Source organism: Syngnathus scovelli, chromosome 6 (genome assembly GCF_024217435.2).
Source record: "Syngnathus scovelli strain Florida chromosome 6, RoL_Ssco_1.2, whole genome shotgun sequence".
NCBI lineage: Eukaryota > Metazoa > Chordata > Actinopteri > Syngnathiformes > Syngnathidae > Syngnathus > Syngnathus scovelli.
In genome coordinates, this window is record NC_090852.1 from 10763979 (window position 1) to 10791818 (window position 27840).

Sequence of the window (27840 nt, forward strand, 5' to 3'; positions counted from 1 at the left end):
GGGTGTCCTCTACAAAGGACACCATTCTGTGATAAAAAAGCTGACGCAACAAAGTAAAACTAAATATGTTGAAAAGCATCACACTCAATCTGTATTTAAACCTTGCAGCTGAAGTTGGGTCTGAATGCTATGGCAGCCAAGCAGCTTGTTCCTGCTCACATGCAAAGCAACATGGAAAACATGCATTGATTTAACAAGCGGGGAACTAGTGGGTCTTGTGTCTTGCACCTGGAGCCACAAAGCAGCCAGAACAAGTTGTTTTCACTGAGCGGAAAACTGATCATTTTGTCCACCTAATTAGATCTGCTAGTTCCATGACGAGACGCAAGCTCACCTGGAATTTCAAATCAATGGACATTTTACTCTGATCTTCAAACACATGAATGTTTGACCTCGGCAAAATCTTCTTGTCCCTTGGATCAGAATGTGTGTCGCTAGATAAACCCAGACCTTTTTTTTTTTTAGTTGATAGGAGCCACCATAAGCACAGCAAGATGAAGAACTGATCTGATGAGGTGTCACAGAAGCATCCAAACATGTTTTTTCCCCTTTTGTGTTGACGTTTAATTAACATACTGCTAAACGTGCCATCCATTCTCTGCCACTTATCTTGTTCAGAAACACAGGTAGGTCTATGGCGGTCTCACTTAGAGGGTGAGAGCCGGTAAAGGAATGACACATTTTATGATTATTTCTCACTCCACTTTGATGGAACTGTTCCCATTACATATAAAAACAAACAAATAGATGAAGTCATGTCAATGAAAACATAACCTCGTTAGTGAGGTAATTATTTTATTACAAATCCTTTGCACCCTGCCAACAAGCACACTAAACAACACGGAAAAGATTGGACTTGCCATGCCTCATTCCCTGTGTTTAAACAAGCGCCAAGGTCATGATATAGCTGCTGTTTGTTAAAGCCAACAAGATTGTCAGGCAGTGTGAGGACATTGGGAGCAGACAGGCAGTCTTGTTTACTGTGACATGCAGAGGAACAGGTCTGATTTCATAAAGCAACAAGCGCTTATCTGCAGGCCTGCTTCAGGGGCTATCAGATGTGCTGCCAGTCACCACCGCAAATCTGATGCAATTCTTTCCTCCATACATGTTATTCAGCGTATGAGACCACACCTCTCTGTAGTGATAAAGGAGTAATCTGCAGAATGAGGTGAGGGATGATTGTGTTGTCTGTAACTTTGGGAAAGGTGCACATGCAGAGCTGGTTAATAATGTTAAACTGAGCATTGACCATGTGAAATTTCATTTTAAAATCCATCTATTTAACCATAATATATATTATTCAATAAGATAATCATTTAATTAGCTCACAAAACAATACTGATTTAGTGCCTCATAATGAGATGTGCAGAGTCTATTTTGAATCAAGTTACAAATACGGCCAAGATGGCCACAAGGAGGAGAAATGTTGGCCTTGCGTGTGAACATCTGTTGAATGGAGGCACATCTGTGTCTCATGGAGCACTGACATGCCACTCAGGAGTGAAGACAGAGCTGGCAGATGGGCCGCACAACACCCAAGGAGATGCGCGACGAAGCGTGCCCCCTTGTATGCTGACCTGTATGTGGCTCGCAAGCTCGACTAAATTTGTCAAAGAGTGATGAGAATAACAGAAGCAACCAGAGCACCAAAAGAGAGTGCGCATAAGGAAGCCAAAGCTTTGCTGTTTTTTTTTTTTATCATATATGTGAATTAGTTGCAACTACGTATGAGAGTTATAAAAGTTGTGGCGGCTGCTACCTAGTTGCAAATGAGCAGAAATGCACATTATTGAATGTTACATTACTGAATACATGAAGAAGAGGAGTGAGTTGGGGAGCAGTAATGTGAATGGATACCACCTCAGCTGCACAGGCAAAAGGCACTTCATTGTACGTTATTTGCATTGTTGTGAAAAAGTACAAGGATCATACTTTAGGTACGGAAGAAGGAAATAGTGACAAGTTCTACACCATTGCAATAATACTTTCAAACTCAAAATCATGGTTAGAAACAAGCACAAATTATAGCACCAGGCATATTTATTTAATATTATTTTAGACTTTAACCTGACAGAGCATTTGAAGTGACTATTTTAGCAGCCCTTCAGCCCTACACTAGTTGACAAAAACAGTCATGAAATAATTCAAGGCAGTGATCTATTTCAGCTACACTATTTCTGTTGTAACTTGTAGAAAACAACAACTGAAGAGATTTTGAAGCACGGGCGCCCTGAGTGCGATGGGAGTTCCGCCCTATCTATATCAGTTCATTTCCTTTCGATGGTCTCAGATCGACTCAAGTTAGATACATGGGACTAATTCCTCACCACATTTCCCACAAACACAAGGCGGTTCATTATCTTCCTGGCATCTGCAGCCCTCTTGTCGTTCAGGGCCTTGAGCTATATCATCCATTATATACGCAGGGACAGATGTCCACAATACTGACTTGTTTATACGGGGAGGATATCGTGAGATGCTGCAAAGCAGGCAGGTTTTTCCCACATTACGCATGTTCAGTTTTATCTCCTCTGTGTTTTCATAGTAAGATGAGTGGGGCTACAACAGTGAGAGGAAAACGGGTGACCGAGTTCGTAGCATAGGACACAGAGATGAGCCGGGGGGGTATCAACACCCATGCAGGTTGCCTTCATTGATCTACGTGCTGCGGGGTCGTGTTTGCATGGCAACTGTGAATTTAACAAACCCGGACAGTGATAAAATCTTGTACGAGAGAGCGTGTTATTCGAGACAGGACTCAGAGCCGCCATGGGCCCAACTGGACAGCCATAATTGTCCCCTTCATTTATGTACCTGCATGTACCCACATGGACAGCTTCCAGAGGCCGCAGCTGCTTGTGCATCAAGATGAGCATATTTCAAAGCAAATAGCTCACCAGCTTTGTCGTTATCAGGGGCAGAATCAAGCAGCATAGTGATCAGACAGGACTTGTGGAGAGAGAGAGAGACAGACGGAGAGAGAGCGAGAGAAAAGAGAAACAGAGAGAGAGAGACAGACAGACAGAGAGACACACAGACACAAAGGGGCCTGGGAAAAATATTGTAACTTTCCATTCCCTTTGTTGTATCTGGTAGCAGAAGCAGTATTTGGCTGAGCGAGAGCAAACAAATACTATCATCTCAGTGTCAGGCATGTCCTTTCAAAATGTCATGGCGACATGTGAAGTTTCCCATCATCGTTCACTGGGATTTGTAAGGCAAAGGGACAGTATATATTAACAGGTTAAATGGCACTAATATATATTACAAGTCACTTCCTGTTCCGAAGACCTGGGGGATTTTAGTAACAGCATAAATAAAGAGGTTTCCTACTTTTTTCCATTTCCCTCTTTAGCGTCACCAATCCATTTGGATCAGGATTTCAAACACGTTACAGAAAATTCACGGGATACCACTTAGTTGTGGGGAAAATACAAACCAGCTAAGTTTGCTTTTTCTGTGGCAAGATGAACTGAATCCAAATCTTAGAAATGTGATGGGAAAAAAAAAACATTACTCAAGTGAGGTATTTGTAAATGCACAATATATCATTATTATTATTATTATTAATATTTTTGGCTGTCATGTGTGGTACAAGTTGTGCTCTGTGGTATTGCAACCACATACCTGAGCCATATCATCCAAGCAGTTGAAGATGTACTTGCGCGCCTCTTTGGACTTGATCCCTGTTTCTCCCTCGTGGTCCTCAGGAGTCTGTGGGAGACATAAAGCAGATGTTCCTCTCAAACCCTCAACATGCTTCCCCTTTAGACCTGCACTATTTATATGTGACTCATTATAGCCTCATGTTGCTGATGTACAGCAGGACACAGCTTGCCCACTGAGCAACCCTGGGGTCACATACAAACTCATCTAACAGTCCTACGATTGGTGGGGAAACAAATGCAAATGTAGGAGCCAATATATAAAATTAGTCATATATGTACATACAGTAGGCCATCGGAATGACTCAACACCTCATGCAGGTTGCTTGCATTCAAGTTTGCGCTGAATGTTTATAAGTGCATGTGTTGCATCTGGTAATACAGTAAAAACATTCTTGAAATATCGAGTTGAACAATTATTATCTCTTTTGTATATCATGCCATTTAAAATAAAGCTAAAGAAAAACATTTATTTCCTTTTGAGGAAAAGTCAAATGGATATATCCACAAAACTGGTACATAGGCAGTTTCATGTACCAGAAAGAAAAACACCTCTGTTTAACCTCATGGCTAGTTACTTCTACATAACTTATTTTCACAGAACTTGGTCTGAAAAACAAAAAAAACACTTCACAATGAGGCAGAATGATAAGAAGTTTTCAGGATAAGACAGCTTGTGTGGATATGAATACCGTAACACACCCTGTTCCAACCATACAAGCCTTTATCTCCATTTTTCTAATTTAACAAGAATGAATGCACACATTGTGAAGTATTACTTCAGTGAGAATGAGACATCCTTGAGACCGGTCTGTGAAAGGACGTTGTTCATGATTTCAGGTGAATTTGGGTTTACCTTAAGTCTCCACAGAGGATAGGTGGAGTCAGGGTCTCTGTTGAAGAACCTGGTGGTCTTTGTCCCTGCGCTCAACAGATACTCTGCAGGCAGACCCTGAGTCTGTGAGATGTACCGGATCTTCAAGATAATAGAAAAAAGACAAGATTTCAAGGGGGAAGTTTTTTCTGTCGTTTGAGGACAAATACGGACCAATTGAGGAAACATTCAAAGGATCCGATGAACAATTCCAAAGTAGAAAAGATTTACGAATGAGACATTCTGCCTAGCTCGCGTTGAATCTGGCAAGTTTGGCATTGAAGCAAAACTCTGTCACGGTCTTGCCGTTAATTCAGATTGAGGGAATTCAGCAATGTCTCGCTCTGGAGCACAGAGGCCCACTAATTGGACAAGTGGCACTGTGGCATATGTTCCTATAAACAGGCGGACGTGCAAGAATCATAAGGGGCTGTTGTGGGGACTGAGGAAAGCCATAAAATAAAATAAAAATAACAAAAATTAAAAAAATTTAAAAAAACCTTGACAAGCATGAATGTATGAATGCTTCTGAAGTGTGTGCAACATCCAAGCATGTAAAGCCAACTGAGGCCCCAATACCTGGTTGTGGTGATGGTCCAATTATTAGCCGGGTAGATTATCAGCACCCTGTTAAGAAAGTCTGATAACCCATACGAGATTAATTTAAAATGTGTTAAAGTTTCTATTTTTTTGTGTTAACTTTCTGTGTTTTTAAATGCTCAGTTAATTTTATAAGATGCTGCTGACCTAGGAAACCTTTTTTGAACAAAGTGTAAGTTTACCATTTCAGTTATTTTGTATTAGGAAAAACCTAATTTATTTTAGAAAATAATAGGGAGCTATTGTTTAAGCTTTTATTTAACTTTTTGAGACATCCTGATGATCCCGGGAGCTCCCTGCATCTTTTATTTATTTATATTTTTTTGTTAGAATTATAAAACAACAATATTAAGAAGTGTTTTAAGAAGATTTAAAAAAAACAGAACATTTCTAATAAAGGTGTTCAATAAATATATGCTTAAAGACAAAGTTCAAGTGGAAGTCATTATTAAAAAAAAACCCAAAAAAAACAGCAACAACATTATTTGACTTGTTCTTGTTATTTGCAGCTCCACAAGTCTAAATTTGGTACCAGTGTTCTGCTGTATTTGTTGAATAGGAATTAAGCATCAAAATACATTTTTATTCATCTCATGAGTGTGGCCATTTTGCCACGTGCTGTTGACTCAAAATGACATCACGTCATAGTTGCTCAGGCAACAACCAATCACGGCTTAGCTTGCCCACTTTGCATAACTGAATTCGTAAAACCTGTCATTTTTAGTATGCAGCAGGGAGCAGAATGCCCACGCCCCCAGTGATGGATACAAACAGATGTACAAACAGCTGCATTCTGTTGCTTAATTCGTATACCAGAAAGAAGATATTAATCAGAATACTGTGTTTAGTGGGACCGCATATAACTCTTTATTGTATTTTGAATTGACTCCACCTTCAAGAGTTGGAGTTGGTATTTTTGAAAATTATAACAGCAATACTCTCTGCTCCAAATATCAATCATCGCCCTCTTTCATCACTAATAATTGGTATCATCCCTAAAAAAAAAAACTCTCATCGGTCTATCTGTACCTGATCGTACTCTGAGGCGCCGGGATACAGCGGCCATCCCAAGAAGAGCTCAGCAATCACACAGCCCAGGGACCACATGTCTATCGCCTCACAGAACGGCAGGCCCAGGATGATTTCTGGCGCTCTGTGTGAAGAAGAGTAAACATTCATTTAGACAGACATCAAAATAACAGTTTCCTTTTTACCTTTTTCTCATTATATTACGTGTGATCACATTAGAGAGAATTGGTGCTACCATAATAGAACTCTTGTTACTGACAAAAATATGAGCTGTGTCTCAGAGACACACGTGTGACAGGAGCGCCAGCCATGCAAAGAGCTTATTTTCACACTTAATGTGAGCTTGTCAAGAGACGCCAAGTGCAGGTCGTAAAAATTGAGACCAAGAAAAGGGAGCTGTCCAGTACAGTATTTCCCAAAATACAAATTAAGAGCCTCATCTTTGGACAAAACTACACGTTATAATCAGGAAAAAAGGGTATCTTTCAAATTACAAGTATGTATTGTTTAGTCTTTTGTAGAAACAATCGTCTAAATACTGGCCAGGCAATAAGAAGAGAAACAAGACAATTATCCAAAATTAATCGACAACCCGGAGTACATGCAAATTCTCATCAAAGATGTTCCAAAAGAGAATCAAACCAAGACCTCCTGAGTGTCAGGCTGAAATTCGAACCATTTTTCCAGTGTGCACCCAACTTTAATATTCTCTCGTGCATTCACTGACATTATCTCCATCTTTTAGTTGGCTCCATTATGTTTGTGCCAATGTCTCAAATGCATGGGCTTTTCCCAATACAGACATAAAGTGGTGCACAAAGATCAGTTTAATGAGATAAATAGACCAAAGTGGAGTCATAATGCACAGTAGTCCTGAACTGTTTCAAAACTCCAGTTGCGTGTGTGTTTGTGTTACATTTCTTGTCCCATTTATCAGTTTTGACATTTTAAATATTCTTGATATTCGTTACTGTTGATAACCATGGAAACATAGACCATTAAAACAATTGGATGTTACTAGACTTCAGAGGCATGGATGGGAATGTGATCCAAAGTCAATTTAGATTTCCAATGATAGCTGGCCTTGCTAAATGACATTGGTTTAAGGTAGTGTAGATCTACACCAACATAATAAATAAATCGACAACATAAGCATATTCAATTAAAAACTACACATCTAAAGCATCATTATTCAAATTTGCTGCAAAATTATTTAACCCCAGATATTTTCAATTCGTACATTTGCCATTTTATTAGGTATATAAACCAGACAACAGGAAAAACAAAAACAGGCAATACTGGCAAAAGGGGAATTAAAAGAGCCTCGTTACCAGGGCAGCAGTAAAGCAGGTACTCGAGCAAAAAAGGTCCAGCGAGCAAGTGTAACACCATTTCACAAAGCTACAGACACCTGAACACACAAAAGGCCCAGAGGCGTCAATGAGAGCATCCGCAGAGGCATAAAAGGGGCTACAAGCAGGTGAGACCAGCAGTAAGGCTTGTTCAAACTGAGATAGACAGCAGCATGATTAATCCATAATGTCACATTAGAGTGGAAAGCCAGCCATTGTGTGACTGACTGTGCTGTATGGCAGTGCACATATAACTTTATGGATCTGTAGTTGCTTCACTTCAGTTCTTTCACTCACAACCCCATTTTGGACAAAGACTGCTGTAGGTAACTGAATTTAGGGGGATGCATGCAAACTCTCAGTAGCAATTGAGCTGCTGTGTGACATATGTGGTATTATGTTTGACGTCAAAGCCACTGAAGCTAGCTCCCATAAATAAATGGAACATTAGGAAGTGATTAGAGTTTAAGCTTCAGTGAAATGCTTCCATGCACGTACTGTGTGTGTGGTAGAGCTTCAAGGCTACAAAAACTCTGCACTTGTATGCGCTGGCATAATGTGCAAGGTTGACGTTATGCTTGGGGCCATTTTAGCCAGAACCTTCCTAGGTAATGATCTAATGCATTGCTTAGACCGTTCGAATGGCTACACTGCATGAGCCCGGAATCTCCTCTAGTTCAGCAAACCACAGAGATTGAGGGAGAGAGCAGGGAAAAAAAAGAGTGACATTGTTGCTCGTAAAATCAAAGTACATCGACATCTGCCCATGCAATGTTGCTATCACACCTACTGATGGAGAGCTTGCACTAGGAACAACAGACATCATTGTTCCTCGTTTTAATAGCACCACTAGTAGTTAATAATTCATTGGGCGTCTGTGTGATATAGTTGGGACTGCTAGTACTTGGTGCCAAACAACAAATTGAACCCGAGTTCTGGTACTTCATGAGTTTTAAAGTAACAAATAATGAAGCCTTGGTGAATGTGAAACCTGTCTAAGCCAACACTACATTGTCTGGCAGTTCTCTTTTCACCTGGCAAGTCTAATACTGAAGTGCTTGGATAAAATAGCTGACAAAAAAAAAAAATCGACATTTAGCTGACATTGATGTTTTATCACCAGTTAAACTGCACCCGTTAAATTCATATCCCGATTGCATCACAATGTACCTTTCATTGGGATGACTCTTGGTGGTGCAGAAATATGAGACATAAAGAACAGACCCTGTGCAGACCTTTGGTCTGTCTGGATCTTTCTTTGGATTACAATGTGCCTTGACAAATCCTTAGAGTTTGGAGTTCAAGGCATGGGACTAAAAAAAAATAGAGTGCATGGAAAAAAACAGAGCGAGAGACTGCATGCTTACATCCTCCCAGCTGGCTTGGTCATTGATAAGACCAAGTCCCTTAGGGAGTCAGAGATGGCACCAGTCATGAATGGAACCTTTCTTAGCCCCCTCACCCATCCCCACAGTCAGTCCAGCAAAGCCCTCCACGCCCCTGTTTGTACCTCACCCCCTCCCTCCACAGAATCTCCCTGCCAGATCAACTCCCTTTCAAACCCCTTCGAACTAGGGCATAGAGGGCCAGACTATCCCTTCAAACCCGCCACTCCGCCCTCTGCTCTGCTGAACCGTGCCTGCGCTTGGCTGGCCTGCCAGCCCAGGCACACAAACTCACACACAGGCGGACACACAGCTGACTTCACAGGCTGTGTGCATGTCAGGATGTATCCATCAGGCTGACCTTCCCTTAGCTTAGGTCCAGACGGGAGACTAATGGATCCCTGGAAGCCTAAAGCATTAACACACCTACACTATAAACTCACAATCATAAGCACACACACACGCACACACACACACACACACGCACACGCACACACACACAAGGCATAAAATCCACGGTAATGGATTACATCTCTTTCATTTCAGCTTCAAAGACTTCATCATTGGCCCTAATGTAACTATGTTTTATTCAAATATCTAGTCAGGCAGTCATAAGTGAGTAGCGTGTATACTGGATGTAAATAACATCAACAAAGCGAGAGACAGCTAGCCACCAGTAACAAGAAAAAGCACTTCATGCGAAAAGAGGCCATCATTCCTTTGCAGGTCCTCTCGAGTATTGGCTTTCTTCTTTCCCTTTCCTCCCCTCGCTTTGACTCTTAGCCTTGCTCCATCCAAGCGCTTTCCCCTGCCTAATGGAACAAGCTTGGGTCTGTGCTATGAATGGCTTCCTGGCTCTCCCAGGGTATTCATCTACATATCCATGGCTCCAAAGGTTCCTTCGCAGTCTTACTGAATGCACACCATGGAGAAACACTTTTACTAGCTATACTAGATGGTGGCGGCAGACTGTGAAATCGATGTTTGGCCCTCCATCCCCTGCTGCGCACCTGTGGCTTCCAGAAACCAACTCCATTCCCAAACACACTTATGCTTCCGCTCATTCCAACTGCTCCACCTGCTCTCATCACTTCAGCAATTGCTGTAGGAACTGTGTACGTGCCAAACATTAGATGCAGGGATCATGTAAATACACATTTATGCGGGCAATTTCCATTCTGAGAGCATCTGCTCCAGGTGGCTGGAATGGGTAATGGGGGAGGACTCAGTCTGGGCAAGGCAAACTTTTTCACAGAGACCTTGAGAAATGTTGCCTCACTCTCTTAGCAGGAGCGACATTCCCGATCATCAAGGTCCTGAAAACAAGTCCTCTCTTTCCTTTACCCTTCCCGCACTTTGAAAAATACACAAAAGCCAAAGTGCTGACAAGGCAGCGGCTGCTTTACCTGTAAAAGAACAAGCAGTCTCAGTGGAGTATGCAATGCATTACAACAAGACAAGTTAAAGCATGGGAAAGAAAGGGGAGCAGGGTAACAGATTGGCACATCACATTAACTGTGCAGCTGTCATGACATAGCAGGCTAATTGCAAGAAAGCATGCAAATATATCATTGCAGTTGTGTCAAGTATTGAAAAGAAACTGTTAATACATCTAATACATCATTATAGGCTGGTGTAAACTATGAATTATTGAGCTCACATACTTTCATTGGTTGTACCAACAGCCTGACATATAGTCTGAGTGTTATGGAGAACAGTTAAGTGCTGAATGCTCTTTCCTTGATTCTCTTTCATGTAGTTAAAACAATGAGGTATTCCATCACGCAGAGAGCCAGCAACTGTAGAACAACCTGAAGCACTATTGTGTTTTACACCAGTAGGAACTGATGATGGTTTACCCCTGGTGGGCTTTCTGAAGCCCCCTGCTGGGAAAAGTAAACATCACAGCCACTTTAAAATCTACTGTCGGGACTCATGCACTTACTTCTAAAATTATTTTTGATTTGTTAATGATGGGACTGTGTCATAGAGCGATGCTTGAACATAGACGTAGGGGACACAGAAACAACGCCTCCAGCCTTTTGCAACATTATGATTTTTGTGGACTGACTGTCAGACAGGATTAGCCCAGTCTGTACTGGCCAGACATTGACCAAACCCTGAGGCAAGTGTCCAGCTTTGTTACACTTTTGTCTGCATAGACAGTCGGGTTTCTGAGGAATCAAGAGCTGAGATTTAAAAGTGCAGTACAGGAATACATTTTTAGGGTTTGGACTCAAGGCTTTTGATTTGATGTTTCAAAATGATGGCCATGCCCCTTTCACACAGTCACGATTCACTGTCAGTAAGTCTTGAGGAAATGCAGAACCAAACAATTAGTGAGCTATTGCGGACTAAAGCCCAACTCAAAAGCAGGAATGCAAACAGATGATAACGCATCCCCACAAACAGTCCGTCAACCAGCCTAACCAGCTGGTGTGCCTGTCAGGAAGGCTGAGATGCATCACTAAAGCAGGCGGTGGGAGGAGGGGGCATCTTGGGCAGCGAGACAGCAGGATGCACTGTGGAGATGGCACAAGCGGTCAAGTGAGGCAGATGGAATTTGTCTGTTTGCGAAGGGAAGATGTGAAACTGAGGCCTTGATCACTTCAGAAAATTCAAGTGTGTAACACATTTAGACACATTTGGCTCCGCCTCCAACAAATCATCAGAAGCCAAACGAACAAAAACAGCCTCAGATAAAAAAAAAAAAAAAACACATACTGGGAGGGGCAAGACAGTACAGACTCTTTTACAAATCTGGAAAATAAACTTTCAGGACTACAATATTGGGAAAGGGAGCTATTATTACTATAGGGCATGAAAATATGATCCAACCCTTTGCAACTAACGGCTTCCACTTTTGCCAACTAATGCCTGCTTTCATTCATCTCAATACTGTTTTATATGGTTCAAGACAAAGCGCTCAAGTTCAACTGTTCCCATAAACTTGGAAGCACACAAAGTAAGGGGTGAATTAACTGATTAAGAAGAATGTTTTTAAACTTATAGAGTGCACCTTCAATCAAAATGCATCAAAGCATTTTAGACACAAAGCGGGGGAGGCACTTCAAATGATGGCCTAACTGAACCAAATCGAATAGTACTTGCTGCTCTGTGAACCCCTTACTTTTTCACTCAGCAAGCTTAGAGGCATTAGTGAGGTCTAGTTTCTTTCAGCCAGACTGGAACAGGTAGGGAAGGAGAAAAAAAACATGTTACTGCACCAATATATCCAATTCTATTGATTTAGACACACTAAGAAAGAGATCAAGTGATACCAGGAGAGAGTGGGGCAGTCAGGTTTGATAGTACAAAGGCACTTGGATGGTTGGTAACAGAGCCAGTGAAGATCATGAGATTCCATTTGAAATGCAGTGCCTGTGCCACACGTTACCCGCTTATTGGTGTAGTGACATAGTATGCAAGGTCAGTACACAGTATGCACGCACACGCACAAACACAAACACAATCCAATTTGATTAATTCATGTTGCTGCTGCTGGCCTGTCACAATAACCATGTTTTTTTTTTGGACAATGTATTTTCCCAGAAATTGGAACGATAAATGATAAGATTTTCGCTATGTTTTTCTCACATCGAGAGATTGTTTGTAATTGTTGTGTTTTGAAGTTTGTCATGTTACGACGTCATACAAATGCGACATGCCATTCTTGTACATGGCTTGAATCCAAAACGTCCTCACGCAACTGCTGTGGCTTTAAGCACGGAACAAATTCTGCTAATGCCGATCAACTTTCTGGAATCGTACAACTACAGCCATTAGAAAACGTAATTTATTTATGTTTGAAAGCCATTCACATGGTGTGAGTGTGTGTGTGTGTGTGCGTGTGTCTCTGCAACACGATGCCACACGTTACGGTAAATTAAGTCACCGGAAAGTTAAAAAAAAAAAAAAAGCTGACTCAGGGTGCTACATTTAGGCTAAGGCTTGATTATACGTATACTGACAGGCACTAACAATTATGCAAAACCCTGCTATAGAATTTTGTGGACGTAGACTGGTTAGTTTTTTATGCTGGCAGTAAACATTTTTTATAATGTAAATAGAAAATATACTTATATACTGGGTGTGCCCATAAATTAAACCCTAAAATGTGTGTTAAAGGAATATTTAATATTTAATTTGTAGCAGTAGCACACTGCTTTGAAATCCAACCAACAAATACACACTTTTTACTGTATTTTTTTTATATGAAGTATATCTGAATTCTCAGTGGCATTGTTGAAAACTTCACTAGGCTCCCATTGTTAATTCAATAGGTTGAAGTTCGATGTAAAAGATCGATTGAGCTATAGCAAGTTTTAAAGGTATATATTTGAGGGAAACCTTACACACGGTAAATATAGCAATACAGGGGAGAGAGGTGTAACGTCTGCGTAATAATGTCCAGTTTGTCTTGACAAAGTGTAATAAATACGATTACAATGTGCCTATTTTGTCGTTGTAGTTGTGCAGTGTCATCCCTGCAGATCATGAGGCCCCTTTTCTTTCAGACCCGTGTCCCTCTGCTTGCTGCGTCTTGAAACATACACTGCTATTCTGACAAGAATTAGAAATATTATTATTTCAAGAAACAACAACAGGATTATTTAAGGTTCATGACAAAATCTGGGTGCATTCTCAGAAAACATTCTGTCTGCTTAAGGCGAATGGTATTGTAAAGGATGTGCTTAAGAATATGAAAAAAATGCCCAGTAGAATAGACTAACAAGCAGAAACATTTTCAAATTATGCAATTAAGTCTGAGACATTCTTAATAACTGTCTGCTTTTGGTTTTGTTACATCTAGGATAATATTCAAAACTCAAAATGGATCTTATAAATGAATCATTGAAGGGAAGCTTTGAAGTGACTTCAAATCTCTTTTACGGGTGAAGAATGAGTGAACTCACTTTAAATGAGAAAATTAAGATTTACAATGGATTTGGTGTTTTACCTCATTTTGGTTTATCATGCGATTACGATTTCCAAAAATAAACCCACGCTACATCTAAATTATGATTTTATAACATGTATTAATTTGTTACTGTTAAATTCTCAACCATTTTTTCCGGGTCTTGGCTTACTTTGACAAGAGGGAACAGCTTCACAAGCTACGGACTTTCTTGTTATGGATGAGGAGCCTTGTACAGTTTAAGTTACATGCACATACTTTGCCACAAAGAGCTCTACTAGCAGCTCATGTCATGAATTATAAACTACAGTACGTAGAGCTAAACGCTCACCATTCCAAAAGGTGGGAAATCAAAACACGCTGAAGACTGGGGATTTTTTTTTCCATCTTTTGTGTTTGTCTCCCTTTTCTTCCCTCCAGTGTGCACAGTGGAGGGTGCTGCTGGATGAATTCCAAAAAGGCACAGTGTGAAATGAGCACAGCTTTGACCTCACACACCCCAAGCGCAGCCACTGAGATCCCTTCTCCCAGACATGCTGGGCAGCATTGGCTGGTGGAAAAGAAATAGGACCAATGGGGATTTAAGTGGCGGGAAAAAGGAGACGAGGAGGGGGGTCGAGACAGCAAACAGGGAGGGGCACAGCAGTGGTGCCTCCCATGATGCACTTGAACTGACCCTTTGCCTAAGACTGCATGGGAAATCTTGGCGACAAACATTTTCTGTCATCTCCTTCTGATAAAGCTCCTCTTAGCTGATTGCAAATGTGACCATACCTTGACAGAGGTTACCGGTACTTGTCAGTTCCAATTGCATATACCAGATGCAAGAGTGTGCCTTCAAACCGGAAATAAGTCACAGTGTTACTTTCATTGAGTTGAGAGAGAGCCACAATACACACCTAGAAGACACAAATACTTGAGCCTTTCCACAAGTACACATGAGCACACCCACCTCAGAGACATCTCTGCTAACAGCTGCATCCCTGAGGCTTTTGCTGTTTCCAGCCCAAACACAAACTCGCGTCGGCCACATTCCACAGTCCTCGCGGGCCCCGAGGGCAGCTTTGCAGCTGGGCATCCAGTGAGCTGCCGCTGCTGCTGGGGCCTGCTTCCATCCTTGTCTCCCACCCTTCTTCTCTTCCTCATCATCATTATTGTGCACACCTCGAAGCAGGATACATCATTCTCACAGTCCGCTTCATGATTTGATGGAAATTTTCAATAAAATCTGATAAGAACAAAACCTTAACTATCTGTATGTGCATTATGCAGAGAACTGTAAATTGGCCAGATGGACAGAAAACCAGTGATACATTTCAGCATTTGAATGTCAACGTGTGTGCAGATGCCTGTGGATTAGAGTTCATTCATGCGTGTCTGTAAATAGTGATGGCAATGTTTCATCATTTCAGCAAATGCCAAGCCAGTCTAACTGCATACGCCTCGGGCCATTTCCAGATCTGCAAATAGCCTGTCTCCCATTAAAGAATATCCCCCTTTTTGTGGCTGGAGAGCCCAAGTAACCCAAGTGTGCCCACAAATGGACACATTGCATCCTTGATAAGCTGACAAGGACAACAAAATGTATCAAGTGAAGCAGGCAATGGAAAAGATGTGTGTGCAGATGGACGCGCGTCTCGCACACAGTGTGCAAAGTGCACGACCATTCTGAAACAGGCCTCTGTCACAAAAACCTCAGCGGCATGCAAGCTTATATCTCAGCAGATCCCCTGAAATGAAGCACAACCCCCAAAGAGCTTCCTGATGCTCAAAGTGCCACATTCAATTAGTTCCACAAAGAGAGTCTTCCTCCACCAAAAAGGAAGATGGGAACTCATTACTGAATTCCTCTCGAGTAGTAGCTGCTTTGAAATATAGATCAGGAGGCTATGTTAGACAGTTGGGACCCTGGATGTACCGTCTCCAACCGCACCAATCAAGATGAGCTCCGTCTGGTAGATTAGACAAATCTCAGGTTTATCAACACAAACAGTCTATATCTCACCATTAGCGCTCCTTCCTGTTGTTTGGTTTCTTCCAGCTTTCTCCCTACTTTCTCCCTCTCGACACTAAAACCCACAAATGGGAAAATACCAACACAAACAAGATGATGAAAACAGGGAAAATGTGAATAATGTCACTCAATGACATCTGTAAGGTGCGTCACAGAGATTATCTCAGAGATATCACTTTATATATCTGAGATAGGTTTATATATGGCAGTTAGTTGCTTTCATGAGTGACATGTTCCCTTCCATGCCAACATAATGATTCTATTCAAGTAGGTAATTAAGAGTAATTTTACACCATACCCACTTTACATTATGTATTTCTTCAAATAGTGGCCAGGGGTGTTAATTTACTCAACATAAGTGTTTATATTTACAAACGGCTATCTGAGGGGAGAGTGAGACAAGTGTGTCCATTGATTGGCAGACAGAGAAAAGTTACTTTCGTCTTGCAATGGAATTTCAATGTATAGCTGGCTATTCTCCATTCAAATGTTTTTATTTATTTAACATTTTTTTATGAGGAAAAAGGGAGGTGTATTTATTAAAGTAGACAACACCGCGTGATTTGATGCATAGCAACTATTTGACATATTTAATTGGAAATCATGCAATAGTCAGTGAGAAAATAAATTCAACTTGGAATCACAACAAAGGGATGGAGAGGTAGCGATCTTTATGTGGAGCCACTGCGGTCAAGCAGTCAAGGTGAATCCATCCTCTTATCATCTGAGTGCAGTAAAAAAAAAAAAAAAAAAAAAAAAAAAAAGCTGTCACTATACAAGCTGAGCTAGTTAATGATTTCCTTTCAGAAACAAACATAACATAGCCACCATCATTAAGCTGTTTATCTTTTGCCTGATCTTGTCATGAACTCAACACAGACAGAGACACTTAAAAGACCGAATATGTGGCTGCGTCTCCCCACTCGCCTTGATGCTGTGTTACATTTCATGTCTTGTTAACTAGAGCCCATTATCTGAACTGAAAAAATGAGCCATGAGCCACTAGACACAGAAGTGTCAGACAGAGGCTAAAGGTTCATTTGCCCCATCGCTAGTGGAGATTGACTAGCAAAGGTGAAAAGCGGTGTGGCTGTCATGGCAGAGAGAAAAGTCTTGTTACGCACTGATTTGCTTATTACCGTATGCAAATCCAAACAATCACAGGAAATGCCTGGCCCTTGGCACCACCCAATTGCTGCAACAATAAGCAAGCAATGCTTACTTTGATCACAAAAGAAAATTAAACTTTTTTTTTTTTTTTTATTCCTTTGCAAACAAGGGATGTTACTATAATTACCCGGAAAACAGCACATCCGCACTTTGCACGCCTTGTGACCCACTCTCACCGCCTGGCAGAAGAAAACAAATCTTTTTCATATTCTTGGAGCAAAGCGTGTATGTAGGTGGACTAAAAGGGATGGGGCAGTGAAGGGCATGGGGAAGGATGAGAGCAGAAAGCTGCGGCTGGGGGGGAGGACAGAGATGGAGAGACACGCAAGGGGGATAATGTGGGTGGGGAAAGGTGGAGAACGCTAGAATGCCACGCTTAACACTTCATGCTGGGAGCAAGACATCGAAATGTACACCCACTATTATCATATTGACCCCACCACTCTCCTTTGCCCTTTCCCTATCATTTTTTAGCAGACATGCTGCATTGGGCAGGAGAAACACAAACTGATTAAATGAAATGCAAACAACGAAGACTTTGCAAACGTGTACTGCCAAATGCTTATGTCTGCATTCTGCATACACTTCATTAATGTGGGCCTGTGCAGTCGAGCATGATGCAGGCGAAACAAACAAGGCTGCGGCTGTGGCGCGACGCTCCCAGCCTGACGAGACGTCCTTGTGTCTGCTCTCCTCTGCGGGAGCGAGACAGAGACCCTGAGCCAGTCAGGAGGGCCGACAACAGCCCTTGAGCGATGTGACGCGTCCTGGATGACTGCTGGGCTCTCTGCTTGATCTATGTCTGAGGACAGTCGCAGAGCTGGACACATTCACCCAGTCGGTCTAACCTATATGTTCATTCAAAGGGCCCGTCGCTCCCTGCAGCCAGATCCGGTCTCTATCTGTCCATCCATTTCTTTCCATTTTGTCTGTCTTCCCTACGTGAACCTTTGTGAATATGTCTGGCTGTTTGTAGGTCAGCTTGGTCTGTCCGCCTTGTAGCACATTGCATGGCTGTGTGAACACATACGAGTCACTGGCCGTGTCCTGGAAATTTAATCACCCAGCACAGTTGAATGTTTGTGTTTATCCACACAGATGTGAATACAGCTGTGCAAACAGCCACTAATGTCAACGCAATCTCACGAGAATTTGGTGGGAAATCATCCGAAAATAGGAAGTGCTAAATATATATGGTTTTGAATACAACTACTTTGATACAAGTCACTGCACCTGTACTTCCAAAACAACAGAGTAGTTCCAAAACACATACCCTAATCATTCAAGAGATCACCAAAAATATGCCCGTTTATGCCTGACTGATGTGCATGTTTTATGCTTTTAGTACAACTTTCAGGAAAACATATATATAGTTTTTTCAAATTCTTCATGTGCAGGTTTTTGGCAAATTGCTACATTTTAATGTACCACGCTTGTTTGTTTTGTGCTGAAAGCTATTAATCAGCGAAAGCATATGACTCACAATATTGAATTATTATGTTCCAAGCCTTAGAATCTAAGGGCTGAAGATTGCTGCAGAGCGTAACATTTAGTTCCACTGGAGTCCTGCTGTCCTCATCAGTGATTTGTTTCTCTTGTGTGGGTTTGTGCAGATAAAGTGAGGAGACAAGCATGATTCGACTGCTTTCTTTGCTCAGTGGAAAAGCATCTTAACAGGGTCTACTATTGACCACATCAACCACGGGGGGGGACACGGGGCCAATCCAACACAGAGCAGGGGACTATTTTGGGCCACTTAACTATAATCAGTAAATGCACCTCGGTTGCAATTAGCGCAGGGCCACCCGGTAAGCGCTGGCTTTACTCACAGCTCGGTCTGCGTTTTATTGTGCTCCACGGGAACTCTGTAATGGAAATAGCACTTGTCATATCCCTGCTTAATAATGGCGCTGTCCTCGCTTTGTGTTGGTTTCAATCAACACTACTCGTTCCAACAATGTATACATTTTTATGCGCCTGTAAAATCCTCACAACTGCCTCAAGTAAAATGAGAGTGAATCAAAAGACTTGTCTCCACCTTTGCAAATGAACTGATTAAAACATTGGCTGGATTAGATGTGCATGGGAGCAACAGAAAAGCAAGTGCAAAGACTGATCTGAGTTCATTTGTGCTTACCGACATTTTTAATTTGCGCAATGCAGAAGGAATTTAAACATAAAAGTGTGGAAGAATAGCTATTTCCAAGACAATTTGTTTACAATGCTATTTTTTATTTTGAGATATTTTTATTTTTTGCTTTTGAGTTTGACCCAAAAAAACTTATAGATTTTATCATGTGCTGTACTTTATGGCTATGACATTTCAGAAATAAATGTATCATTAGTAGTAGTAGTAGTAGTAGTAGTAGTAGTAGTAGTAGTAGCAGTTGTAGTAGTATTAAAATAGTTGTTGAATAATTTGCTAATGAATTAGCTATTGATTAAATTAATATTGTCACGTCTTCTTTGCATGTTCTCATTTTGCTTGTGCGTCCTTAAGTCCCAAAACTTGCATGTTAGGTTATCAGAACACTGTAAATTACCTGTACAATTTGTGAGTATGGCACTATGTGTTGACCTGGGAATGACCTTGGGTGCTCCCCAAGTCACGTGGGATAGGCTCCAGGTCCCCTGTGACCCAGTGAAGACTATACATATATGTTTGTAGGGCTTGTAAATGTATAGACTGGAACTCAAGAAATAAAGTGTTTATCCCCTTTGAAATTCCCAGCACATTTGGATGTCTGAGTACCGAGCCAGAAATGGAGGGATAAAGCGAAGGGCAGCCTCAAGATAGAAAGGATGAGATGGGAAAAAAAAGAAGTAAATAAGCAAAGTGGCAAAAAAAGAGGACACAAGTCAGGGGTCACTAATGAAAGTTCCCTGCTGCTCTTTTTAGTTCCCGGAGCAGAGCAGCATAAGAGGCCAGGGACTGTGCACATACTCAATGGACGCCCCCCCCCACCCCCCTTCTCTCACAAACACTCACATAGAGAGAAGGAGCTGCACGCTTGCAAATTTCAATGTGGGACACCTTATGTCAAGCTTCATTGTCACCATGGCGACAGTTACTTTGGGACATTTTATGCTCCTCCGGCCTCTGTATGAGTGTTGTATCAAGAGCATGCTGTGAGTATTGAACCAAGATAGCGGAAGGAACAAGCCTCATAAAAAGGTTCGACTTCGACATTTTCCAACAACAAGGTGAGGTCATGATAAGAATAAAATTTGAGGTCAATTGCGGATTTAAAAAGAAGTGAACATTTCTGTGTAGGGAGTCAAGGCTCAAAGCAAAGCAGATTTTACATTTTTTCTTTTTTACCAGCCAGCGTTGGAGAAAACCACAATGTACATAGCTGCTAACTGCAGATGAATACCAATTTTGCTATCTTTGTGTAACTGAGAGCTTCAGTCGAACAACAGGCTCCTGTGGAACAAAGGACAGAGGAAGCCAGGGAGGAGCAGTATGTGATTGAGTATGAAAAAAGAACGAGAGGTGAGGGAGCGGGATTATGGGTGGGGGTGGGGGGGTGACACACGCCATTTGGGCCCACCTGGGCAAACAATAACCTCGACCAGAGTGTGGCCCAAGTACACAATTGTCAGTGACGGCTGGCGACCGTGACTTAACAGCTCCACTCCAGTTCCGGTGTTGCAGCTTTAACGACTGTGAAACACTGGTTGCCGTAGCAACGGTTATCAACAAATTCATTTGACAACTTGCAAAGTGTTGCACACATTTGAATGCAGAAAAACAAGGTAGAGTGTCTGAATCACTCGCAAGGCAAATATTAGACTTTCAAATTGTATACCTCGTCAAAAAAGCCTGCTGGATGCCTCTTGATGTATTTTTATCATGAACAGAGCATGAAACATTCAGGAAATGTGTATCATTAACAGCACTTCCAAGCAAACCACTTCACAGATGAAGCATTTGAAACAATGAACTGTTTTTAGATGTATACACAGTAACCTGTGCTTGGACCGTAAATCCCCACAAGAATCCACGCGGCAGAGGCAGAAGTACCAACGGTTCTCATCTGGCGAGGTATTAAGGACAACACTGTCTTTGTTTGAAGAGCACTGAGCCTTTTGTTTGATGACATATAGATTGAGGCTGTAATGAAAGATGGTGTGTCCAATGTTACTGTGTTTTCAAAGGTGATGTTGGCTATATTAATGCCAATAAAGCACAATGTGATCACATGTTCTCTGGCACCATAATAAATGATTTCACCCCACATGCTGGAGCTTCGGCAGCATATGTGCAAGTGCTTTTCCGATACATTGTGTATGGCTCGATTAAGCAGGACAATTATGGACTGTGGACGGCAATACTAAAGTTGTACAGGACCATAAAGCTTTTATGCTTTCTCTATGGAATTTCCGCATTGTGTTCTTTCCGTGGGTCTTTTGTGGGTTGATATATATCTTAATGCTTACTGGTGCCTGAAGCTGAACTCAACAGATGATATGACGCACACATAATAAAATACGGGGATTAGTGCTAAAAACTCAAAAGCCTGGCACACAGAGACATTGCACTACTTTGCATTTTTTTCTGTCTTGTAATGTAGCAATGATGATTTGAGAAATAAAGCAGGAATTTCTCCTGTCGTCTGATGCTTAGCTGCTTCTCTGCAGTGAAGATTTTAAAAGGAACAAATTTGCTCAGCATTAAAAAACCCTTGCCCCAGTCAGAACACTAACCTGTTAAATATTTAACCAGAATCCAACACAAGAGTAATTATTTTTCCATACAAATTACGTCTCAAGCCAAAACCGACTCAGTCCCATACACCTCAGCAATACGTTTCTCTGTCACTAAGAGCTATTAGTCATTTTAAATTATTTATCAAGCCAATGCAAGACAGGATTTGCTACAGAGAGGTTTTTTGAATGGTTCTTCTCCAACACCATCTTGACAGCCAGTCCTATTCCAGAAAGCAATCTATTTAAAAAGCTGGGCTGGCATGTGACTACATGTTTGCAGTTCACAAGGTAAAAAAAAAGTCAAATACGGCTGTCCGTCGCCAGCTGGGATGGGCTCCAGCGCGCCCACGACCCTTGTGAGGTAAAGTGGATCGGAAAATGGATGGATAATAAAAATAAAAGACTATGCATACGTACTGCTTGACAATAGATAGATTTGACTTTGTTTTCTTGCCATCTTGACTAGAAATAAAAACTCTACACAACAATGTGGCCTCATGCTTCAAAGCCGTGCCATAATTGTCAGGCACATTTACTGGCTTGATGAGTGTTGCTGAAAATAGCCCACGCGGTATAAGAGCAGAACCTCATTCAATTCTGCCACTGACAATGGGAGTAACGTTTTTAGAGAGCGTGACAACAGCCACCCTCAATTTGAGCTATGGGCTGTACACCAGCACTAGAGAGATGGGACATAATAAGTAACTATTGGACAGAAAGTAAGTTATTGTGATGCTGTAAGGTGTTTAAACAAAAAAACACAGAACAAAGCTTCATTTGCCTGATGCATATTACCCAAAATATGCATCAAGTTTGCTTAAAACTATCTTAATCTTATGAGTCCCTGTTGTTGTGTTTTAAAGCGCTGCTAGTGTAGTGGTAGTACATGCTGAGGCCTTTCGTGCAGACAGCGCAGGTTGATTCTGGGCCAGCGTCCAAAACTCAGCCACTATCGGTCCCAGAGTAAGAATAAGGGCGCCATTGCGACATAAAGGGCATCTGTCATAAAAACTCAAAAGTAACAACAAGGTTATGATGCTAAAAGTTATTCTAAAGTTCATCAAGTCTGTGTATGACTGTAGATGCCCACGGACAAAGAAAAAATATTACTAAAATTTATGGAAAATCGTGTATTTATTTGTTTATTCATGTGTGCATTTGTACATTGTTTTTTTTGTAATTATTATTATACATATTGAATTGCCAGCACTGTAAATGTACGTGTAATTTAATTTGCATCTACGTGCACAAACAGCATCCATAGCTCTCTTCCCAAATAAAATGATCTTTGAAGCCCTCTAGTCCCCCATCTAACCACCTTAAAGACATCGGCATAAAACTCGACCAAGCTTTCTCCCTCTTCTTTCCTGTATATTTTCCACCCTGATTTTTAAATATTCATGCAAGTGGATGGAAGTGGTGAAGGTGGGTAATGGAAATTGGAAAAAGACGAAAAGCAATAAAATAAGGCAAAGTACATGGTGGGGAACTGCCGGAACTTTCTGGAGGCTCCCTTCAGATGGATGGCGGGTATCCTGGGATGGCAGAGAGCGGGTCAGCAGGATGCCTTATGATTTATTTACACCTGAGGGCTGGTCCCAGACAGCGATTGATGACAGCCAACCCACCTACGCTTGATTCTCGACAAGAAAGACAAACGCATCAAATGCAGTTTGTGCTTTGGCACATGAAGACATATTTTTTGCAGCAACATTCTAATGTCAGCTTTTTATCCACAGAATGATGTCAAGCCTGTTCTGACACTTAGAAGGGTGATTGAGGTCATACTAGTGTGCCCGCCGCACCGCAAACGCTAAGATGAGCCAATCAATACAGAGCAGAGTGACTGCAGCCTCCCGTGGGCGGATCCCTGAATTTTATCAGGGCGCCTTCATTTCCTTCAGCCTAATGACCTCGGGAATGTATGGAAATTGAACTGGGAGGGAGAACAAAGATGAGTAGGTGAATGAAACAAAGAGGTGAAACTCACAGAGCTCTGCCACGCACGCACGCGCGTATAAATCTGCAATATATGTACAATTTATACAGTCGGTGCCGCATACTGGTTTCTATTGGTGGATGGATGCTGGTGGGAGACGTTCACATCGTCTCTCCAATGGAAGACAGCTGGAAGAAGCCGACAACTGTGTACATTATGTTTCATATGCTTTACTACCGTTAGTTAATTAGCATAGCTGCAACATGTCTCCTGCTTGCTGGTGGCCCTGTGGAGGCACATGCAATAGCTGCCCAGAGGCACATTATAAATGAAAGAGGTTATTAAGATTCTGTCATGCATACTAAGGTATTATGACTGTCATGAAGAAAGCACAGCGGTGAATACTGCCAACTTTAATGATCATTTTAGCTGTCTTGAGGTTGGAGGCCAGTGACAATGGCAACCCAGGGTCAGTGCCCAACTTGAGTCTGAGTAGCGATTCACTCACAGACCATATTGGGAGGAATGTCATTGGTTACGGCCAGGTAAAAGATACGCACAATCTAAGTGCATAGGTTTATTGTATTTTGTTTCTTTCTCTATATTGCAATGACATATTTGGGCACGTGTTTGTTGGTTGCCGAGTGCAGTTGGTTCAACGTGAACTTGTAGCTGCGCGGCTGCTATTCAGGAGCTACGGGAGGAAGTTTACACCTTTGTCTGTGGTAGTTGATCTCTTGTGTGCTTGTTATATTTACTCCTGCGTGTAAAATGTATTCACAAGTGATTTGTAAATTATGATTGTTTTATGTTATTGGAAAATGTAATGAGATCTTGACACGGATTTGATACAAAGCATTTTGAATGTTTTTAGTTTCACGGTTTTGCACCAGAAGAACGCAATGCTGTTTTTATTGATGCCAAAGGCTGCAACACAAAGGGAGCACATTTCCATGTTTGGGAAAGGATTACAAAACAACGACCTCCCACACACCTGCGCTCCCATCGCTCTGCTGTCTCCTCCCACTTCACTTTCCTCAGACTCTACTCATCAACAGCGCCAGCGCCTTGAACACCATCACTGCCTTCCTGCACTTTTTTTACTTAATCTGGAGTGGTCCCCTCGTGACGCTTAGCAAGCTTTGGCACATGTACACATCAACAAATGCTTCTCAGAGCAGTAACTAACATGCAGCCTCCTGCATGATGATGGCCCTCAATGTTTCTTCTTGTGTTGGAGAGTCAATGTACTGGAAAGCCTGGTCTGTGTTGCTAGGGCGGACGGAAAGGCAGGCAGATAGACAGGTGGGGCACAGGCTCTTCTTACCATGCACCGCCTCAGCCTCTGATGGAGACATACATATTTCAGCAGTTATTAAAGCTACAACATAAGCCTTGGGTTGTCAAAAATCCGATGGTAGCATTAGCCCTGCCCGTCTTTGCCAGCACAGAGTAGTGTGTATATATGTGCGCAATACAACATTTAACCATGGATAGAGAAAATTAACTGGTCCAAAATGTTAAAGGGTGGCGTCAGAGTGTGCCGACACAATCATATTTTTAATCCTGTATATTTTATGTATGTGCATTTTGGCCTTTTGCTCACATGCAAACTCCTAAGGTCATGCGAATACTTCTGGCGAGGATGAACGATTCGTCTTCTTTGTGAGTGGATACTGTTATTCCCTATAAATCTTGTGTGGTTGTTGTTGTTGTTTTTTTATCTTTTGTTGACATTCAGGTGTGATGTCAAGGAGACCATCCACTTCACTTTGACATTTTTGTTTTAACATATCACTAAATCATTATGGAATCATGGAAAGAATCAATTCTGCTTTGCAGAAGTCCAGAAAATGAGTACGAGGGATTATCATTAATAAGATTATCATCACTAAGAATAATCAGGCATATACTTGCAACATTGCAAATGTTTATTTTGTAATGAATGTAATTGTGTCTGATGTCCTGACAATGTCCTGTTACTCTGAATAATCTGCACACCTCCTACACTCAGCAAAACTGCTGACATCAGGCTGTGAGGATTATCTGGAATAATTGACTTGAAAGCACCACATTCATTTGCAAAATTAATTCCTAGCAAAAGGTGGCAAGTCTCCGGTGGAAATCATGGTGTCGAACTTCTAAAAATCTAAACCTGAGATTAAAAGCACAGTAACAAAGCACATCACATTACTAAAATATTCCTTCTATCATCAGCTGCCACAACAAATTCAGCTTTCTTCATATTCCTCAGAGCATGTCTCACTGTGCTCCACTCATCTCAAGGACATTTGGCTGATGAAGTACAGTATATCGGACAGAGACAACTGAGATAAGACAATAATCCGTTTACGTGGAGAGGTGTAAGCTTGATGAGAAGGCTTGCATGTTACATCATCAGGTCTAATCAGGGAAAGGACAGGGGGTAGAAATAGGTGAGAGACTGGGTCACTAGATGAAGTAGCAGGACATCAAACCCACTATATTGTCACCAGTCCGCCAACATTACATTTGCATTATCTTATTGAGTCTCTCGATGTGATTCCACACTGCCCGAAACTAAGTCAACAATGATAAACTTTGTTAAATTTACAAATTTCCCTCAGTCAAACTGATCATGATGGTTGTATTAGATTGTGTGGTTCACTAATGAGGTGGCTGAAGCAAAGGCAAAACATCAGGTAATATAATTTTATCAGCGCCACAACAATGTAGTCATGAGGCACTGAAGAAATAAAACTGACACTGGAAGGAACCCTGAGACTGCTCTTATAAATAGCAAGCTTGAATTTGTCTTTTTTTATTTACATACTAAGTCAATGTTGTGGAAAATCTATAACTCATTTGGAAAAGGATCTTTTAGCGTGTACATGAACATAAACAAGCTATGTATGACATTCAAAGTACAAACATCTGTCACTGATGGGTCTAAAAATCTCAAATGCAAATGAATGCAACGGATATAAAGTCATAACAGCTCTGCGAGTGCAGTATCCCATTAATGCAACTTCACCTCATCAATCCAAAACAACATTTGGCAGCGGAAAAACAAACAAACCGAAAAGACAGCAGTGCACAAAGACATTTAATTCCACTAGGCTTAAAAAGATGAAAGAGGAATGTTTTGGCTAATGTGGGGGAAATAAAGGAACCCAAAACCAGTCTTAGCTGAGCTGCCAAATGATAGCCGTGTGTAGTCAGTAACCTGTGATGGAACCAAGCAACGCACCAGCAACCTTCCTGTTATTTTTTTATCTGAAGCCATCGGAGACAATTTAATAAGCTCAGTACGCAACTTTGAACACCCTGGGAAATGTACCCGCAGCCATACAGTGTTTGTTGCCAAAACTTTGTGATGCGGCGCTCATGAGCTTACTTGTCTCAGTCATCACAATTACCCAGACACTCCTGTTATGGGCATTGGGTGTTATATAAAGTAGAGGGCCTTTTGAGAGTGACTAAACGACACAAAAAAGTACATTTACATCACATCAGGGTCATAAAAATGCTTGAGTTGGTTTCTAATTTGGGGATTTCCCTTCCCTTCTGTAGCTTTTCAAAGAGGAAATGAAAGGATGATCTTGCTATTCTGCTCCTCTCGTCACTGGCTCACAAAACAAACAAGAACATTTTACGTCCTCATTATTGACCTGCAGTACCGCTGGTGCTGGGGAGCAAAAGCAGATGACTGGTAGGAAAGTTGAGTGAAAGTTGAAAAGATTTCTACTTGAACTACTGTAGCTCCATTTTCCACTGAAGGAGAAATTTGAACAAAGCTGTCTCCAGAAAAGTAAAACTGACATCAATAACCAATCACAGGAGGAGAATGATACATGTAGACTGCTAGAGAAGGTGCAGTGAGTGAAGCAGTTATTCCCACCAGTGTGCTTTATCGTACCTTGAGAGATCATTGTGTTTTTGTGAGCAATTATCTGATTGCACTGAAAATTTGTTATTTACTACAAAAAAATATATTTTTGCCATGTATACCAGCAACATGCACAACTGTGACAGCCAGAAAAATGAATGTTCTTCCACAAGATGACAGTTATCTATATTTTGAAACATTTTCATTTGGTGGTGAGCAGTGTTTAACTGTTTACATCGTCAAAGTGAGCAAGCAATTCAAACACTTGAGACTGGTCAGTAATATTTGTAAAATAAGACCCACACGTCGA

At 41.5% G+C, this 27840-nt stretch overlaps 1 protein-coding gene across 5 annotated transcripts in view; it reads right to left on the reverse strand.

Moving 5' to 3' along the window:
• hipk2 (homeodomain interacting protein kinase 2) overlaps nt 1-27840 on the reverse strand; it is a 62189-nt gene that overhangs the window by 15002 nt on the left and 19347 nt on the right. For all 5 annotated transcript variants that reach the window (XM_049722278.2, XM_049722277.2, XM_049722276.2 and 2 more), the window contains exons 3-5: nt 6172-6295; nt 4525-4644; nt 3631-3717 (exon numbers count right to left, since the gene is read on the reverse strand). In XM_049722278.2, the coding sequence (XP_049578235.1) occupies nt 3631-3717; nt 4525-4644; nt 6172-6295 (331 nt within the window). The remainder of the gene's footprint in view (nt 1-3630; nt 3718-4524; nt 4645-6171; nt 6296-27840) is intronic.